This window comes from Medicago sativa, chromosome 3, assembly GCF_051527215.1.
Source record: "Medicago sativa cultivar Bolivia chromosome 3, Bolivia_mono, whole genome shotgun sequence".
In the NCBI taxonomy this organism is placed as follows: Eukaryota; Viridiplantae; Streptophyta; class Magnoliopsida; order Fabales; family Fabaceae; genus Medicago; species Medicago sativa.
In genome coordinates, this window is record NC_140751.1 from 84,389,880 (window position 1) to 84,403,227 (window position 13,348).

The window sequence follows — 13,348 nt, forward strand, 5'->3', positions numbered from 1 at the left end:
ATTTTCTATATTATTAAAGTAAGGTGCGATCGAATGATTGTAGTATCCAACTGCTGATTTTTTTGGTATAACTTAACTAAATTAAACAAATTATAATAAAATTATATAAGTTTTTTTTTTTTTTTGTCAAGTATCCTAGTGGTTAGAGTTCACACATTTAAATGTGGAGAAGTGGAATGTCCGGGGTTCGAACCCCCGCCCCGCATATAATATGCAATATCCCTACCAACTGAGTAGATAAAATTATGTAAGTTTATAAGCAAGAGTTAGAAACAATTCATATGATGTTTATTTGTCAAAAAAAAAAATTCATATGATGTTTAGAATAAGGAGTTATTCTATTCGCCCAACCGAAAAATATTTTGTAATGTTCTATTATTTCTTTGATCTCAATTGGTTACCACTTTAAAATTAGACGAGGAACATTACCAACATAAATTAATTTTTCGATCTCTTGTTTTTCATTATATATTGTTTTGTATTTTCTTCTTTTCCTTTCTTTCTTCTTTTTACAAGTGTGTGTGAAAAAAAAAACACTTTTTCTTTAGAATAAAAATTGACTAAATAAAAAGAGTATAATGACTGAGGCAAAAACCTGACCCAATTAATCCACACAACTGGAGTTTAGAGAGCCCAAACCCGAATAACATGAAACCACTCCAACTGGGGTTTATGAAGGCTAGCGCACCACCACTCTCAAAGGTACATTGTGGGAGAACTTTGAATTTGAGAGGAGGAGGAGGTTGCAGCAGTGTATTTCTTATATTTAACTAGCGTCAAATATTCCCCTATGTAACTCTCTGACCAATCAGTTTACAAACTTTAGGGTTGAGTTTACTCAAAGAACAAACAAATGAGATAGTTCATGCTCTTGCGGGAGAGGCCGCATTACCAGCTAGTCCCACCATCCATTCTAATATTCCCTTGTATTAACAATCTTATTATTAATGAAATGGCGAAATGCTATAAGAAACTTTCATTAAAAGAAAAATATATTCATGCTACATAATAATCATGTGAAATTTTAGAAAGACTCCAAATTCATTGAAGATACTTTTGATTGCAATGATTTAAAATGAATTTGGCTAGGTAACATAATTACAGGTTATAAAGTTATAAAATTTCTTGTATCAAAAAACATGTTATGAAATTGTCTTTATCAAACATGATATGCAAGCAGAGGAACAAATAACTTACGGGTGAAATAAAGTAGCCATGGTTACGTTCTTGATCTAATTGATTTTTAGCTTTTAATAGTTTTACACATACCAAAACTAGTGTCACACATAACAAGCAGCAATCCTTACAAGAAGGCATTGTTCCAATATCAATCAATAATACACACATTGCATAGAGTTTGCTAATTGATTGAATACACACAAATTTGCCACTTCTTTTCTTTTGACAATGAAGGAAGATGGCGACCCTGAACTGTTTCAGTACTTGGTCCAATGAAATTCTGGAGACAAACCACTTACATGCATACCTTGATTTTCCTCCCTTCTCATTCTAGGATAAGTGCAATCTCAGTACTAACAACTAACATCACCAAGCAGTAAGGGAGAAATAAAAAAGAATCCCCCTTCTATTTCAACAAAAATAAAAAGATAGGGCACGGTTTCTCATAAATCTTTATCTACAACACAGAAAAATTTCTTTCATGTATTTACTTATTCATTTCTTGGCAACCATGAGAGTATATATGTACCTACTAGTACCGCTTAAGCAAAGTTCTACTATGAACAAAGCACCAAGTTTTGAACAATGTTTTGTGCTTTCTCCAGCCATCAAAATGTTTAGCAATCACCTTTCTATAACTAGGCCTCTGCTGAACCAAAATCCAATACTCAGCAATGTTTGGCCTCATAGTTATGTACTCATTCTCTAAATCCAAAAGTTTTAAACGAGCTAAAATCGGAATGAGCATCACATCAGCCATGCTAAACTCTTCGCCTGCCAAATAAGGTGTTTCACTCAGTTGTCTTTCCGCTTCATCAAGCAATCTAACCAAATGCTCCTCGCTCCTTCTCAAAACATGAGGGTCTTTCAACTTTTCTTCAGTTTGATAGGCTTCTCTCAACTTTCTATGGTATGCACCTGCTAATTCAGGGGACTCCGACATACGAGCGATCACCACACGCCTTAAGAACTTGGAAACGTAAACTCGGTGTTTCTCTGGTATATGGGAGAGGGAAAAATATTTAGGATCCCACTCTTGTATCCTCTTCATCCATTCAATCACTTCACTCCTATTGCTACTGATATCCTCAGACCCTGCGGAGACCACAGCAATTCTTTCTATGTACCTGAAAAATCCATAGCACTGTAAGACATTTGTTTGTGACAGAAGTACTTGAAACATATATTTCACTTCAACATTTCATTCTTAGTGGGCAGAACGCTCAGTGATTAAGCTTTTATCGAGAATTGATGGAAACCACTTTATATTCAATGTAGCATATACACAATAGGCTGCTTCAGGTTCATGGGAATCCGTTTAGAAAGTAAAGTTGAATATGCAGAAAGCGGCTTTGATAGCAATTAAATTCTGATTATTTATTAATTTTTTATCTTTAAACTACTATATGGTTAACCTATACTGATGTATAAATCTTCAAAATGAAGTTTATCAAATTATAAACATCTATACAAGCCAGTGATGACAGACTAATGAAGAAGGTTTGAAGGGAGCATACTTACTGAATTATATCAATAGTCTTGTAAATGATGTGAGAGCCGTTTTGGAAAACAGGAAGGCTTCCACTCGGATTCATCTGAAAGAATAAGGAATCCAAATTCTTGCCAGTTACAGGATTGGTATGGAAAGATGTATAATCAATGCCTTTTTCTTCCAATGCAAGTCTCACCTTCTGGCTGTCCAAATCAAACGGATGATGATATAGCTGCATTTTATTATCACCACCTAGGAAGTTGCTGATAGGTATTTGTTCTAAGAGTTAAATTCTTTATAACTGAACCAACACCAAAAATCACTCAGAACATTGGGATCTGCAAAACAATGAAAGATATCCAAGTTGTCAATAAACAACAACTCTAGCACATAATCTTACAAATAAAAAAACTGTTTTCACATTATTCTGTCGTAAAGGAAAGCACAAAAAGAATCGATACGAGACAATGTAAGAAAGATTCAGGAACTTGGCAGGAATGTAACATGATCCAAAACGTGACAGAAGCCTATAAGTAAGAAGTGATATCATAATTAAAAATTGATATATTAATAAATGGTACAGAAAAAGTGAAAACCACATATTGAAATATCAAATATGTAATAGTACTATGATTTCCAATAACAGAAATTTGACATGCAATCTTGATTTGACATATGTTATAGCACTAAAATGAAATGAAAGGGCATTACTAACTAAAATTTCAACTCAACATACATGTGACCTAATATAAAGAGTACTGAAGTGTGAACACAAAAGAAGCTTCTTAGAACATTGAACAATAAACTACTTATCCAATATTCAACATCTTTGATTAATTAAACAATCCAATCGAAAAAGTAATTTCAATTTACAAAAACAAGACGGTTAATAACAATAGTAAAAAAAAAAGAAAAATCATCAAGAAGATAATTTTATCCGATAAAGGGTTTGTTAAAGTATCTATCTAAAAGATTGACAAGCAAAAATCAATAAATTCAGTGAGGCAGTGATTGAAAAGTATATAATCCAATCCGATAAAACAATAGTATATACAAAAGTTGAAGAAATCCAATCCGATAAAACACAAGTGAAAGCACAAGATAAGATAACTACGAAATATGAAATGATAAAAGCAGAGAGAGAGAGAGAGAGAGAGAGAGAGAGAGAGACATACCCAGAAGAAGAAAGAAGAAAAGAAGAAAAGAAGAAAGGTTTTAGGGATTGAAAGTGGAGAGAGTGAGAAAAAGGAAGTTTCTTTTGAGTTGTACAGAAAACGATGAAACAAAGTGCGAGAGACAGACAACGAGGAGGAAATTACCTACCATAAAACATGTACGTGTACGAACCATTATAACTGTCACCATCGTGCAATTATTTTTGGTTTTTTTCTTTCCTTCTTTTAAATACACCTTTGACTCTCAATAGCAATTCTAGTCCCTCCTTAAAAAAAAAAAACAATTATAATCTTTAACTCCATAAATTTAAGGGTTAAATATGTTTTCAATCCATATAAATATGTCAACTTTTCGTTTTAATTCCTCTAAAAAATTTCTTCAACTTTTAGTCCCTTAATTTAATCTAGCTTCTCCATAAACACAACTCGGTTGATAGTTGTAAGCATGGGCGGATCTAGTGTGAAACATGGTGTAGTGTGAAACATGGTGTAGTGTGAAACATGGTGTGGCATTGCCACACCAGATTATTTCCTATTTCGGTATATATATAGCTATGAAGCCGGATACGTAGTGCGATACGGGTACGATACGATACGGGTACGCGAATACGCGAAATTTTTAAAATTTAGGATACGATACGGCTAAGATACGTTAACAAAATATTTATATTAAAATTTATATGCGTGTAAAATACTTAAAAAAAACATTGATTACTCATACTATATAATCATAAAAGTTACAATTTACAAAAAAAAAAAAATACATATGATCAAAATAAAAAATGTAAAGTTTTTGTATAAATCATATTCTATTTTCATTCATATGTTAGGATATCAACAAATGTATCAATAAAAGAACTCAAAACAAAGTTTGTTTAATGTTGATTGATTAAATCTCCCCTCTCTCGTTACTTTCATCCACCAAAATCATAATATTTAATTTGTTAATTGAAAAGTAATTATAGTGATTCGTATCTTAAATTTTCACAACACAATCTCATTTTTATACACTTCATTTTTTTGGATACGTTTGTGTGAAGTATCTTATAAGTATCTGTGTGTATCCGTCGAGTATCTTTTAAGTATCCGATAAAATATATATTTTAAATTAAAATAATTAATTCCGATACTTCGGGATACGGTATCCGGAGTATCCGCGGAGTACCGGTATCCGATACGTATCCGACACGGGTACGGCACCATTTTGGAGTATCCGGGCTTCATAGATATATAGTATAAGTCATCAATATATCACAGTATCTTCGTTAGCCTAGTGGTAAACGTTTGGTGGTGGCTTGCTGGTCCTCGGTTCAACTCTCGGTTAGTTGCGAGTTTTTGATTTTTTTAGGTTGTTAATTAAAAATGGTGTTGCAGGGAGTCGAACTGTAACACCTAGGTATAATAGGTATAATGCTCTCACCCAAACCACTTTGCTATAATTTTTAAGTTGTCAAGGCTTTTCTCTGTTAATATATATAGTTTCTTTGTAAATTTTGCCACACCAATATCAACCTGTCTAGATCCGCCCATGGTTGTAAGAACGATATTATGCTAGACCGAGGTTCAAATCTCAAAATTTCCATTTCAATATACTTAAAATGTGTGAGTTTCTCCCAAAGATGGTTCCCTGATTTTTTAGGGCACTTTACAACATTTTCATTAGTTATATTTTGGTAGTAGGTTACAATTTTCTTCTAAAAATATGCTAAAGTGGTACAATTAATTGATATGGCACGCTGGCATGAGTTCATTAAAATAAAATAAAAACATGCAAAATGTGGATATTAGGGTTGATTTTTTTTATTTCAGAGAACTAAAATAAAATTAACTCATTTCATCAATAATACTATAAGATGACATAAAATTATGAATTTGAAAACTAGAATAAAATAATGACGCCCTAACTAATAAGTGAACAATATTATTATTTGCTTGTCTCTTCCTTTCAAAAATAAATAATTATTTGATTGTTTCATAACGAAACTTATCATAAAAGTTTTAAAAATTTCTAAGTGAATGGGTAAAGCAAATGATTACTTGAAAAAAAAAGTTCCAAAATGAAAGCAAGTCTCGAGAGAAAAAGAGAAAATGAAGGCAAATGTTCAATGCAAATTAGAGAATACCTTTGAAGAAAAATAAAAGAACGAAGTAAAAGGAAATTTTGTAAATAACAGTGAGGTTAAGGAACATGGATCAATGTTGATAAGGTCATTCATGCATAATTTTTATTATGAATATGATTGTTTGAACACTAATGCTAACTTTCTCTCTAATTATGTTGATCCTTTTTAAAAGTTCTTGGTGTGCAAAAGATGGAGACTACTCATGACTTTTTAAGTTGTGAAGTTGCACAAAAGGATGCTTGCAAATTATTTGCAAATACATTTAGTGTTTTATTTCAATCTTCATTTGACCCTGGAGAAGTTTATTTATTTGCTTTTTATTTTATTAGTATCATCCTTGGCTTGCTTTCTTTTCTTTTTCTTCATGTAGGTTGCCTCTACACTAAATTTGAGGATAAATTTATTTTAAGAGGTAGAAAATGATATGAACCTCAATGCTTCTAAAGGAATGAAGATTTGTATCAATCTGAGGAAATATAGATTTTTAATATTACTTTGTTTGTTTAAAATTTGCTAGTAACATGTGAAAAACTTGTAATTGTGTGGGTTTATTCTTGGAGCTTATATCCTTGACTTTTTAGTCATCTCAAGAACATAGATGTATTTGCAAGAATCCTTTTGTGCAACTTCACAACTTAGAAAGTCATGAGTTGTCTCCATTTTTGCACACCTTTAAGAACCTTTAAAAATGGATCAACATAATATTGAGAAAGTACATTCATTTTCTCATTTTTTCTGAAGACTTGATTATTTTGTTCTCTCAACACTAACTTTTCGATTTTTCTTTTCCCTCATCATAAAAATATTTAACATATTCGGGATCCACCACAAAATCTCTTATATATGTCTCATGAGTGGAATAAAATCGTGATAGGGCTAAATATGAATTTAAGATATTATTTTTTGGTTTAAATGACAAATCATTCATTGCTAACTTTTCTTTTGTGGGTTATTGCGAAGAGAAAAATGTATACATTTGACAACCAAAAATGAATTGGACTAAATGGTAAAACACTTTGCTCTTAAGTAAGTGATCAGAGGTTCAGTCAAGAGGGAAGAAGTTACACTGTGTGTCTAATAAATTCTTCGACGAAGATTAGTTGCCACTAAACAACAGTGAAAATTTATATGGATAACATGGTAACAAAAAAAAATGTGTATTAAACTCAATTATAAATGAATGATCAAGGAAAATAAAAGTTTAACTTTATTATTACTATGCCGACCCATTTTTAAACGTATAAATATAAATCAGAAACATTTAAAAATATCTATACAAATGAAATAAACCGATGGTGGGTGTAACAAAAAAAAAAATAAACTGACGGTTTGAGGTGCATCGAACTTGGAAGTTATTGGGGAGGTGTGGGGTGCGCTTAGAGAAATAGAATAAATTATTCCAAAGAAACCCAATGATAAAGACCAAACGAAAGTAGCATAAGCCCAATAGCAACATGGATTTGAAAATTGCTGTTCCCACATCAAAGGTTGCTAGGAAACACCACAAAATTACCAATATAACCTCATCGGCAGTTAATGGGTTAAATTTGTTATTTCATGGTGTTTCTTAGCATTATGTGAAATGTGAAAGGCAATTTTCCATGGATTTTTCTTGCTTGCACATGATGGATCCATAAGATTTTTTCTACTGGTCATACAACAAAATTCTTTTTTTGGTAACATCATACAACAAAATTCAAAATCACCTTAGAGGGAGTGCTATGAACATTTTATTTCTAAAACTCACTCTAACACCTACCTGTCTTTATATTTATATAGAACAAGAGATTAATCTTCATAAATCGACAGTGTAAATGTTTTTTGACACATGCATTCAATCAAATCACATCAAATAGATATTTTTAAAGATATTTTAGGAACTAACATATCACTAACAAGTTTAATCTTTAAAAATAACACATTAGCTTGAAACAATATATGTTTATTTCATTTGATTTTTTTTTTTACTTCTTCTGAACTATTTTTTTCTTTGCTAAATTACACATTTAAGTTTGATTCCTCCTAAGTTTAATTCCTAACTCCTTCTCTTGCTATATATACATTAAATCCATAGGATGGTGAGAAAACTTGTGGAATCCAAATTTATGTCCCATTAAAATGCACATCTAACCTATAACCAAAATGAATGCTCTAAATTAACCACTACCTATCTTACACGTCTTGTGTTGTTGAAAACAAAAGCTTGAATAAATCACGTTGAATGCATGTCATTTTGTAGGCCCAATAACAGAGCCCTCCAAACCATTCATTTCGAACTGGCTTGTGCAGTTTGCTGTGCGTGAGGGTTTGAACTTGCCTTCAAATTCAATTTTAGAGGAACCGATATGTTTGGTGCCGTTGATAGGTGATGCCAAATTTTGAACTTGATTCTTTTCATCTTTTCTGTTTATTTTGTTGTGTACCAGAAACAAATATTTGTTTTTTTTAGTGATACGCACTGAGGGTCATAGTAATTAGGGATTCATACACTTTAAGTAGGTTAGAGTTCGGTCTCGACCCTTATGTAGTGAAACAATTCGATGTGGGATAAAAAACTAATAAATTATCTCCAACGGAGATTAGTTATTACTAAATAGTAGGGTTATCCTCTCGAAGTGGAGAAAAGCAGCATTTTATTTTTGAAGGTTGATTGGCTAAAGTTGAGAAAGTTTCTATGCGTAGCATTTTAAGATTCTCTTCCACCCCACTTCAATGATACCATATGATGCAAATTGGAATACATTATTTTTTGCATAAGTTCCTCCATCTTTACACACTTTTCATTTAAAAAAAAAAAAAGAAGAAGAAGCTCATATTAGAGAATCTATGTCTAAAGTTCTTGTTTAATGGTCCTCTACGACCTTCTGTTAAGAAACACGGAAATTGAATAATTTGAAGTGAGCATATGCACTGAGCTATTGTTTAAAAAAAGTAATTTTTTTTGGCAAATGTTTAAAAAAAGTAATTAAATTATTTAAATTTTAAGTTTGGGTTTACAATTACAAACTTCTTGATAGAATAATATCTAGATGGTCAATAGAATCGGTCAGAAAAAAGAAAATAAATAGATCAATAATCTATGTAGTATGTAGGAGTATATATTCTTGTTCATTGTTTTGGATTATTTTTTTGTTAATAATAATCATTGTTTTGGATACTATAGATGCCTCTACCTTTCTCTCCATATATATAATTATATGTATTTTTTGACAAGATATAATTATATATATGTTGACCAAAAGTTTTGGATTGATCATGATGAACATGCAATATACGCCGTCCATGCGATCAAGTTGAATTTGTTAACAAGATTATTATTATAATAAAATAGTCACCAACATCATGCGACATAGATGATTAGTCTTTTAACCATTGAATTGAGTTTAATCCATAACTGGCCGTAATATATATATATATATATATATATATATATATATATATATATATATATATATATTGAAATGTCAACTCTTTAAATAGATATAAAAAAATTCTTCAAAAAAAAAATAGATATAAAAAATTATTTTTGGAGTTTAATCTCTGGTCTTGTACATGTAAAAAAACATATATATTTTGAGAGATGTCGAATTCCTTAAATAGATTTTAGTTATTTGAAGAAATTAGTCTCAAGATAACTTTTGTGTCATTATCATGGAAAGTAAACACACCAACTGACAAGCTAAGTTTCACTGTCACAAGAATTTGTTAATTACTTTATAAAAAAATTGAGTGTGAGGTTTCGATGGGACTTTGGTTTTATCACCCGTTTCCCTTTTGGTTGATATGTCGTTTTGGTTTTCCAAACCCCATCATAACAGCCATTACATTGCCAGGAACTACTCATCTAGACCCTATATCATTGCATGTAACTGCCTTCACAGTAGTAAATTCTAAGCTTATCTTCCCTTCAATTAGGTATGATACTTGAGCAACATTCAAGTACTGTTTGTAACCATGTTTGAAAGACTTGATTAATTAAGCTATAAAAGAAACTAATTGTGTCCTATTAATGTTCTAATTCTTTTGTCTTAACCTACCGCTCGACTGAAAAGTAGATTAAGTCTAATAAATAATTGTTTCAGTCGAGATTTAAAGTCGGGTTGTTCCTAACAATTTATCATGAAAAAACTCATCAATGGATTGTTATTTTTTTTGTTCAAGTGGTTTTATTAAAGTTTTAATTAGTACTTATTGAAATATAGATAGACCCTTTAATTTTGTGTTCATGTTTGAATGAATAGATTGATTTGTTTAGCAAGCAATGCTATATTAATCTCTAATCCTCTCACCGTGTTGCTTGTAATTGCCGATTTAGGTAGTAGTACCAAATATATCCTAATAATTAGGCCCTCGTCAATAATATTATAGCATTGAAGACTATGTGAAAGGGACCATGTCTTGATGTTTGTCAAATATGCAAGTAAAATAGCCATATGGTTTGTTTTTAGAGATGGGCATTTTCTTCTAGATTAATTAATTACTTGAATTCTTTTTTGGAAAAATAATGATTGTTTATCTTGTTAATATGTTAACTTTTCAAAGTGTCCGTAATTTAAAAATGAAAAGTAAACCCTCCCTCCCCTTCCCCTCCCAAACCCTCCATCTAAACACACCCTTAAAAAAAGCTTGGATAATTCAATATCCCTAAAACAAGTATCTAGTGAACAGATATTATTATAGGTCTGTAGGGTGAAAAATGTGATCACTCACTTATTATTGATATCATATGGCTCTTATATAGCTTATTACACCGTAATTGATAGTTTTCACATTAACTTGTATTACAAGTAAACTTCTAACAAGGACTAATTACTAGTGTAATACAAAGAGTCCTAATAAAATCCTCCCCTAAACTGAACAATGGTAGATAAACTGAAAAAACTGTACAACTTCGGTGGTAGAGTTTCACTCAAATGATCAACCTGTATAATTGAAAAACTACTAAATACACCGGTCACTAATATAAGCAAAAATCCATTTTTTAGATACATTCAATTAATAATGTATATGATCTTTATTATATGTCACATACATCATTAATTGAATGTATCTAAAAAGTAGATTTTTGCTTATATTAGTGACCGGAGGGTGTATATGGTTAGAAGATAAAGTGAAAGCATAAACATTTAATTCATTCAATAAATCAAAAGTTGTAATTTATTCAAAATAACTCTAAATTATATATTAAATTAATAAAAATAAACTAAAAACTTCATTAAAAAGATTCTAAAACTACTAACTATTGAGGAATCAAACCTACTTGGGTTGTTTTGGTGGTGTTGATTTAGAATTTTGGAGTGTGCTCTTTCTCAAAGTCTCGGGTTCGATTCTCCCCGGTGTCAAATTGAGTGGGCTACTTTAGCTTTGTCAAATAAAAACTATTGAGGAACCATCAATGGTTAATATTAGTGATGTTTGAAAATAAAAAACAAGTATTCTAACTTTGTTATTTAATATTCTTCTCATTTTTGACCCTATAATATACGCATAGTCCAAAAAAGTGATCTAGAGGTTTAATTTTTCATGCTTTTTTCTAGGCATAGTTAAGACATTAAAATTTTGCTTTATGCAAAAAATTAGTTTTTCCCGACTAAGGACGGATTAATTATGAATTTTTATTTTCCATAATTATGAATTTCTTAAACAATTCATAATTAATTCATCTGTTGCTTACAAACATCAAAATTTTATGGTGACGGTACTTATGTTGTTCTAACCATGCCTACAAAATTATGAAACAAAAATTTGACCCGTGAGTAAAGGCTCACTTGGAACAAAATTGCAATTTTGCAAGTTTTGGTTAAAAAATAAAAATAAACTGAAATATTTTTGAAATGCTATAAAACTTTACGGATCATTTTTAGGTATTTTATAGATGTATTTCCAAATAATTATCTCAAAAGTTGATTTATAGGTCGAGATTTATGTTGTTTTGTTTTTGGAGTTTTTTAAGCTTTAAAAATTCATAATTAATTCGTTGCTAGTCGAAAAATTATAATTTTTTATGTAAAACCATATTTTAACGTCCTAAACATGTCTAGTAAAAAACATGAAAAAATTCCACATTTAAGTAGCTTTTACTTGGTCAAAAACTAAGAATTTTTTATTTTACAAGGTCAATTTCAATGATTAAAAAAATATAGTATGTAGTTATTTATTCAGTTGCTCTCTCTTTTTGTACAAAATATTTGTTTTCTCTTTTTTTTTTACCTTTATTATATTCAACACCTTGTAATTTTAAAAATTGATTTTTTCTATATAAAACTTTTCCATTTTTGTTGTTGTTGTTGTTGATATTTTAACAAGTGTTATAGTGGTGAGTACTTATTTATTTACTACTAGTAAAAGTGAAATGGAACATGAGAATTGGTCCGTGAGAGGAAGCACGGGCATATAGTATTAGTTGCGGTGGACATTTATTTATTAATGATTTTTGAGTTGAAGGCTACTGGTGGATCACGCACAAACACAAATAAGGATGGATCAAACCAAACCAACGGTCGTTTATGTTCTTCTCTCTTTGTGTGATCTGATTCTGAATGTGATTGATATTTGTGTGAGTAGTAAGTGTTGGTAGACCCACACGAGTTGATGTGATCAGAAATTAATAGCCCACTTTAATCACTAATGCCCATCACGTGCATTAAAGCTCCATAAGTATGATTAACACTCCTGAATTCGAAATATGGTCCATTCAGTTGACATAACATAGCATTTATCAACCAATTCGAAATATGGTGTGACATGGGCATTTCAATACTTCAATTGTCATTTTTTTCTCCCAATAGTTTTGCCGTGAAAATTATTAGAGATACTAGTTTGTAATAGTATATATACTTGTAATAACCCTATTAGTGGGATAACTTTCTCAATTGTAATAATATTCATTTCCATCAATAAGATACTTTCATAGCTTTTCTCTCATTCCTTCCATGGATGTCATGTTTCCTAACATGGTATCAGAGCGAATCTGGTATCCACCTTGAAGAATACTTTCCGTTGCGGTTTCTAGAGAAAATAAAATTTTCTCATCATCTTGTTTTCTTTCTCATTTGTTTTCCTTTTTCTAGAGAAAATCACAAATTCCATTCTCTTTTATTTTTGTGTTCGGATTCGGTTCTTTTTTTCAATTGTTCATCAATTTCGTTTACGATACGTTATACGAATCTTCTTCATCCTTTTCTTTGTTCAATCAACTTTTTCATTTGTGATTCCTTTCACGATTTCGTGTTTGATTATCTCTTGTTCATGCAATCGTTTTTCTCCTTTTACGTTCAATTTCGATTCATATTGGATTCGAGTTTCTTGTTCGAATTCTTTCATTATCGCGATTTTCTCCATATTCTAGTGTTTTGCAATTCCATCTCGATCCTACTTTC

At 30.8% G+C, this 13,348-nt stretch overlaps 1 protein-coding gene across 2 annotated transcripts; it reads right to left on the reverse strand.

Moving 5' to 3' along the window:
* Window positions 1-1,227: 1,227 nt before the first annotated feature.
* LOC146941151 (Glutathione S-transferase family protein) lies at window positions 1,228-3,976 on the reverse strand. 2 transcript variants are annotated; one of them, XM_085754941.1, is made up of 4 exons: window positions 3,847-3,976; window positions 2,868-3,009; window positions 2,701-2,774; window positions 1,228-2,306 (listed from the first exon to the last, which is right to left on the reverse strand). In XM_085754941.1, exons 2-4 carry the CDS (start codon window positions 2,907-2,909, stop codon window positions 1,712-1,714), a joined length of 711 nt encoding a protein of 236 aa, XP_085611067.1. In that variant the 5' UTR covers window positions 2,910-3,009; window positions 3,847-3,976; the 3' UTR covers window positions 1,228-1,711. The 2 variants fall into 2 exon arrangements, with proteins under 2 accessions (XP_085611067.1, XP_085611066.1); XM_085754940.1 differs by having other exon boundaries at window positions 2,701-3,009.
* Window positions 3,977-13,348: the final 9,372 nt, after the last annotated feature.

Coding starts and splice junctions, on each gene's coding strand:
- LOC146941151 (XM_085754940.1), bottom strand. CDS start 2,909: ATGCAGCTATATCATCATCCGTTTGATTTGGACAGCCAGAAGGTGAGA. Junction 2,307..2,700: donor AAGACTATTGATATAATTCA/GTAAGTATGCTC, acceptor TGGATTTTTCAG/GTACATAGAAAGAATTGCTG.